Source organism: Penaeus chinensis, chromosome 40 (genome assembly GCF_019202785.1).
Source record: "Penaeus chinensis breed Huanghai No. 1 chromosome 40, ASM1920278v2, whole genome shotgun sequence".
NCBI classification, from domain to species: Eukaryota; Metazoa; Arthropoda; class Malacostraca; order Decapoda; family Penaeidae; genus Penaeus; species Penaeus chinensis.
The window spans coordinates 13863699-13871198 of record NC_061858.1 but is presented as its reverse complement, the minus strand read 5'-3'; the positions used below and the strand labels follow the sequence as shown (position 1 = coordinate 13871198).

The 7500-nt window shown below is 41.9% G+C and overlaps 1 protein-coding gene across 3 annotated transcripts in view; it reads right to left on the bottom strand.

The window, feature by feature from the left end:
• The window catches only part of LOC125047204 (85/88 kDa calcium-independent phospholipase A2-like), a 125593-nt gene that overhangs the window by 66471 nt on the left and 51622 nt on the right, over positions 1 to 7500 (bottom strand). For all 3 annotated transcript variants that reach the window (XM_047645352.1, XM_047645353.1, XM_047645354.1), the window contains exon 9: positions 1 to 66. This exon is cut by the window's left edge and continues 80 nt beyond it. In XM_047645352.1, the coding sequence (XP_047501308.1) occupies positions 1 to 66 (66 nt within the window). The remainder of the gene's footprint in view (positions 67 to 7500) is intronic.

Below are 7500 nucleotides of genomic sequence, written 5' to 3'. Positions count from 1 at the left end.
CAAATGCCTTGGTGTCTCTCCATTCTTGTTAGGCACATTAATCTCACCTCCAAATACAATGAAGGCCTGTAAACAAGGTGAAATCATTGAGAGCATTAATGATACTCCAGTCTGTTCAGTTGTCTGATAGCTGGACCAATAGAAAGCTTGGCTGTGATTCGTGGATGCAAGATAGTGGTTAATGGTTAGAAGAAATAAATGTGCTAGACATCAACGGTTCCATAGCACTATGGTAAAGTATTGTGGCAAAAAGGGTGAAAATGAGTTAAAGACCAGGATAAGAAGTGTTAGATGTAAAAGGTTGTATAATGCTGTAGGATAGAACATTAGTGAAAAGGGTATAGATGGGGAGCAAATGGAAAACAGTGGGGATCTGTAAAAGGAAGTGGTTAAAGGTATAGGGCAATCAGATCAAATGGAGAGTAAGTGTCTAGGGAAGGGCGAGTAATACTATGGGAAAACCACAAAAGAGCTATTATGAAGCAATCAAAGACTAATGCGGCAAGGAATGATATTTGTGGAAGTAGGAGAATAATTCTGTGAATGAAATAAGGAAACAGGGGGAGGTGGCAAAGTATCAGTAAATGTCAGGAGAGGAGGAAGTCCACAGGACATTGTTGTGACTTAAGGGAGGTGAGCATCTAAGTGGGGGCAGTAAGGATAATGGGGAAGGAAGAGGGAATGGTACATAGAGGAGGAGAAGATAAGATGTTTTTTGGGTGAGTGGGAGGAAGAGGGATAGAGGGAACCTGAGGAGGAGGATAGATATGGGCAGATATTTTGAATAGAGCAAATAAAGGGATTAGAGGGTGGATGAGGGAGTAGATCTTGGGTCATGTTTATGAACTTTTTGATGTCTTCAAGAGTTTCTGGATGGGAGTCAGGTGGGAGGCCTGTGAAAAAGTTTTCTTATGTGGAGGAGAAGAGGGAATAGATGTCCGAGGAGTAGAGGGAGAGGCGGGTGTAGGAGAGGATGTGGTAGATGGAGTGAAACATTTAGAAAGTCTGGTGCGAACAGGTAGAGTAAGGAGAAGGGGGAGAGGTAGACAAAGGGGAAGTGGTAGAGATTGGAGTATCTGGATTTAGACTGGAAAAGGAATTTGACTGGGGCAGAGAGATAGTAGAGATGGGTTGGTTTGGAGTAGAGGGAAGAGATACTGCAGGAGACGCTAAGACTTCTTCAGAAGATGGAAAGGGAGCAAAGCAAAGTTCAGTTTTGGAATATGTAGAAAGAGAAAAACCTCGTCTGAATGCTTCTTGTCTGGTCTCATGTAGAATGAGGCCTAGTTTGAATATGAAAACTGCTACCTCAGATTCGAGTTTGTAGGCAGGGCAGCTTCTATAAAATACATTATTGGAGACAGTGCACCCATTAGGCACATACCCAGGAGAATAGCATCGGCCAGGCACCAAGAGATGGAGCATGTAGTGTCTAAGCTTCTGGCACATGGGGTGATAGAAAGGTCAATGAGTCCTTGGTCCTAAGCAGTGGTGATGGTGAAGAAGAAATATGGGACGACCAGATTCTGGTTGGACTATGGGGCACTGAACAGCATCACAGTAAAGGACTCGTACCTCCTGCCCCGGGTGGCTGACACTTTGGACTTTGGCAGGTGCTATGTGGTTATCCACCTAGGACCTGAAGTCTGATTACCATCAGGTGGAAATGGCAGTGGAAGACTGTGGCATTTCCGAGTGATGCCCCTCAGACTGTGCAATGCTCTTGCCACCTTCCAGAGGTTGATGGAGCATGTGCTGAGTAAGATGAACGGGACAGTGCTTATTTACCTGGATGACATCACTGTGCTGGGGAGAAGCTTCAAGGAGGAGCTGATGAAGCTGGAGGATGTACTTCAGCATATGAAGCAAGTTAACCTGAAGCTCAATCCCAAGTAGTGCATACTCTTCAGGAAAGAGGTGCCACTCCTAGGGAATGTAGTATCCAGCAAGGGAGTCAGAACTGACCCCAAGAAAGTGAGGGCAGTGCATGAGTGGCTGGTGCCTAGGGATCTTGGGGAGTTGAGGAGCTTTGTCGGCTTCTGTAGTTATTACTGCTGGTTCACAAAGGATTTTCCCAGGATAACTATACCTCACCCTCATCTCAGCAAGAAGTGCTTGCCATTCAACTTTTGAGAGACTAGGCTTGGCTTTGGTTAATGTGCTGGTGCTGAAATTTCCTGATCCATACCTCCTGGATTGCGACTGAAAGATGCCCAGGAATGAGTTGTGGAATATTACAATAAGTTCATGCTGAATGAACGAAAATACTGTGTTACACTGAAGGGATTGCTCACCATTGTGAAGAGTTTCTTGTAATTTTACCCCTACCTATATGGTGCAATTTCACCCCTACCTGTATGGTGCAATTTCACCCCTACCTGTATGTTGTGCACATGGACCATACAGCATTAAAGTGGCTGAAGACCCTGAAGAACCCAGAGGGGCAGCTGGCCTGATGGCCTGGAAGGTTGGAGGTATACCCCTACTAAGTGGAGCATTGTCAAGGGTGGGTTCATGGAAATGCGGACACCCTCAGCCAACGACCCTGTGAACCAGATTGCAAGCACTGCAGTAAAATGGAAACTGTTGAGGTCAAGAGGAAACAGGTGTGTGAGGAGGACCTGGATGTTTTGCATCTGCAAGAGGGTCAGCAGGACCCAGACATTGGCACTGTGGTGAGGTGGCTGGAGGAAAGACAGGAGCAGCCAGGATGGCCTGAGGTGGCTCCCCTGAGTCCAGTGACAAAAGTCTACCAGCAAGACTGGGATACATTGAGGCTCAAGGCTGGCATCTTGGAGTATATATGGGAGAGACCAGATGGGCAGGTGCTGCTGCAAACCATCACACCAAAGGAGTGGAGGCCTTGGTTGCTGAAGGAAGTTCATGATGGCCCAGCAGTTGGACTCATGGGAAGAAGACCCCGAGCAGCTGCGGTAGTGGTGGTACCGAGTCAACATGCAGCATGATGTAGAAGGGTCGTGCCATACATGTGACATTAGCAATGCCAGAAGTGGTCAAGCCAAACAGGGGAAGGCAACATTGCAGAGGTACCAGGTCGGAGCTCCCATGGAACGAGTAGCAGCAGACATCATGGGACCCCTTCCAATGCTGAAGGCAAGAAATCGGTTTATTAGTGTGGCAATAGATTATTTCACAGAATGGCCTGAAGTATATGCATTGCCAAGCAATGATACTGTTACTGTGGCCAAGGTACAAGTGGGGAATTTCTTTTGCAGACTTTTTGTTCTGGGTGAGCTGCAATCTGACCAGGCAGGGAGTTCGAGTCTGAGGTTTTCCAGGAATGCTGCCAGCTGATGGGACTGATGCAGACCAGGACCACCCCACTGAGACCAAAGTCAGATGGCCTGGTTGAGAGGTTTAACCAGACCTTCCTTGATGAGGTGGCCAAGTTTACCAAGAGGCAGGATGAGTGGGACCAACATCTCCCCACTTTGCAGATGGCATACAGATCAGTGGAGCATAAAGCCACTGGATACACTCCTGCTTGGATGATGTTTGGAAGGGAGATCCACCTTCCTTTGGATGTGGCAACAGGACGGCCCCTGGATGAAGAGCTATGCATTGGGAGGGACCCTATTTGGTGCGGGAAGTGTCAGAGGTAACATTCTGGATCCAGAGAGGGCCTATACAAAGGATAAAGTTGGTTCACATTTACCGGCTATGGAAGTACTGGCATGAGCCCAGCTTTACCTGGAGAACTAACAAGGAAGAGGTGGATAACCCTGAACCTTTGGACGATAGACAAGTTGCAGAGGATGGAGAAGATGTGGGTGATTTAGCCAGGATGGACAGTGAGCTGGAAGAACAGCTACCTGTAGGAGCAGATAACTGACCACTGACTAAAGACGGGACATTCCCTGTGACCAAACTGAGAAAGTGGCAGCCAAGTGTGGTCAGTGAAGAACAGTCAAGGAGACCACAGAAAGAAAGGAAACCCCAAGCTACCTCAAAAACTATATTGCTTAAGTTGATTGCATTGAGCTGTTTTTTTAGTTTGACATTTATGAAAATGTTTGTTTTCTTTGAGAAAGTTTAAGACAACCTCTTTTTTATGAGGAGGGGCCAGTGTATTGTAAAGTAATTTATTTCTATGTGTATGGAATTGGACGCAGGGCATGGCATGGGGATAAGCAAGGGGAGCAGAGAGAGATGCCAATGCTGTGACCAACCCAAGATAACGCTGACAAACATTAAAATGTTTACTATGTGACTTTCTTATAAGTCTTGTGCCCATGGATAAGCCAGATTAGAAGACAAGTTTCTTCAGGGCCTGTAGTGAGTGTGGCTAATATAGCAGTGTCTATGGTGAAATATCGCCCGTAATTTGTATCCTGACTAAGAAGTTGGCAGGTTAGCCTTATGATCACCCCAGTGTTGCTAATAACAAATGGCATCAGGGTAACTACGGCCTGTATTAGGGGCTGAGAAGAAATAAGCAACCCGATAGCATAACAGTATATGAATAAATATAGATATAGATATAGATATAGATATATATGTATATATATGTATATATATATATATATATATATGTATATATATATATATTGTATACATATGCATATATATATATATATATATATATATATATATATATATATATATTGTACATATATATATATATTGTATACATTTGTATATACATTATATATATATATATATATATATATATATATATATATACTATGTGAATATACATACGAAGATATATATAAACATATATATAAACAAATATACATATATATACAAATAAATATATATACATATATATATATGTATGAATGAAAGTATGCATTTATGTATGTGTATGTATGTGTATGTATGTGTATGTATGTATGTATGTATGTAATTATGCATGTCTATGTATATATATATATATATATGTTTTATGTATATATACATATATTTATAATGTACATACACACACATACACACACACACACATATACGTGTGTGTGTGTGTGTGTGTGTGTGTGTGTGTGTGTGTGTGTGTGTGTGTGTGTGTGTGTGTGTGTGTGTGTGTGTGTGTGTGTGTGCGTGTGCGTGTGCGTGTGCGTGTGCGTGTGCGTGTGCGTGTGCGTGTGCGTGTGCGTGTGCGTGTGTGTGTGTGTACTGTATGTGAGTGTATGTATGTGTCTATGGATGTCTCCTACATGGGACTGGTGGATAATAAGGGGGGTGGGGGTAGACAATGATGAAGACTTTGCAGTAGGGGATTAGTGAAGGATGTTGGGAGAGAGGAAGGGGTGTATTATGAAGATTGTGAAATGACCTGGGTGCATTATTTGGAATGGATAGAGTTGATTAAGGAGGAGGTATTAGTATCAATGGTCAGAGCTATGATCAAAGGAGAGGCAGGGTTTGGGAACCAAAGAAATCAAATTTAGATAAGCTATTTGATGAAAGGGCAATCCTCAATGCCCCATATAAGGGAAAAAATCTTCATTATTAGCCATGGTGAGCCTGAATAAAAGGGGAGAGGAAACAGTCTAACCCCCAGGGTTCCCATGTGGAGTAAAGGCTAGGCAATTAACCAAGGGGGTATTGTGACCATGCCTCCTGGAGGCAGTTCATGACTGACACAAAGCCAACCTTTTATCCTTTTTTACATGGCTCTCACACCTTACGAAATAGACAGAAGAAGGGGATGAAGAAGAGAATGAAAAGCAAAGAGCAGAGGAAAAGACCATGCAAATTTAGTTGAGGCAGTCATCAAATTCCAAAGTAGGAGTGATCCCTTACATTGGCCTCCAGTCTCCGTCTCCTAATCCCCCCTACAACAACAATAAGGAAGGGATTAGGGAGGATATACAAAGGGGCTTCAAAAGTTTGTGGAAAAAGTTCATAACTAAAAATCATATGGAAGGATTTTGATTTCAATGTACCTGAACATTCTTGTACCGTGGTATAACGAGTTCAAATATGAAAACTTAAGTCGTGTGATCTGAACCATGTCACAGCAGTTCTTTTTACTTCTTCAACCAATGGAAAATTGATACCTATCAATTATTTTTTAAACTATGGAAACAAAAAGAATTTGGATGGGGCTAAATCAGGGCTGTAAGGTGGATGTTGGACAATTTCCCATCAAAATTCATATGGCACAGCTCTTGTCTGCCAAGCACTGTTAGCAGGTGCATTGTTGTGGTGGAAGAGAATGCATTGATGCAGCTTTCCAGGGCATTTTTCTGAGATTTTTTAGACAGTTTCCTCAAATCGTATTCATAATAAGCAGATGTAATTGTTTTCTTGCTCCTGAGGAAGTCAACAGCAAAATCCCCTCTGCATCCCAGAATACAGTGGCCATGACATTTCCTCTTGAATTCTCAGATTTTGCTTTGTCCACTTCCACACCTGGGCAGCCACTGCTTTGATTGAATTTTGTACTCGGGATCATAGTGGTAGAGCCATGTTTCATCCTATCACAATTCTCTGCAGAGTCCTCATCCCATTTATCAAAATTTCCATTGAAAGATCTACCTTTGTTTGCTGCTGATCTGGGGGCAACAGCCTAGGGACCCATCGAGCAGAAGGCTTGCTTAGCCCCAAACACTCCAACTTGCAGAAGACACAGAGCTAACTTCAGACATTAGTTATGCCCTAGTGTTCAAAGTGTGAGCCAGAGAACAATTATGGAATACCATTCACAAATATCAAAATCAAAAATAAATATAATGGAAGCAATCAACAAGAAAATTTGCATTGTGCAGGGTATAATCATACAGCTGGCAAGGCTGTGTCACTATCAAAAATATTTTACTCAATTTCAGTTACAGTATTTGCTTCCTCTTGTCAGTCTTTTATCAGTCCATAATTACATAGTGTACTTTACTGATTACACTAACAGCGGCATATGCTATTGGAAAGACTAGTCAGATTTTCTGTTTCTGTTGAAATATGGACTATTAGTGATGATGGCGATGACAACAATGACGATGACAATGATGATGGCAACCATTATCGTGTTCATCATGATCACAAACAATATGATCATCATTATGATAACAATCATTATGATAATCATAATGATTAAGATCATTAGCATGATTTGTAATTCTTATCTTCATTATCGTTAATATTATTATCACCATCATCATCTTTCTCATAAATATTATCATTACCTTTATCATCACTATAATTCCATTGTTTTTACTATTATTATCATGATCATCATTTATGCTGTCATTACTACTGCTGCTACTCCTAGTTTTTTGTTTTTTAGTCACTATTTTGGAGAGATTTGTCACATCTACTCCCCCCTTGGATCAGACTTTGGTACTTCTGCTCATTTCCCCAATTCATTTGTATTGCCATTTCAATACCTTCTAATATTTTTCACAGAAAAAAACAGAAAAGTAAGAGGTAGTATAATATTTTAGGACTAATCCTTAAATGATACTGCATATGCCAAAAAAAGTGACCAATGGACATCAAATAAATATAAAAATAATGAACTGATGAACTGAGCAGGCATGAAAA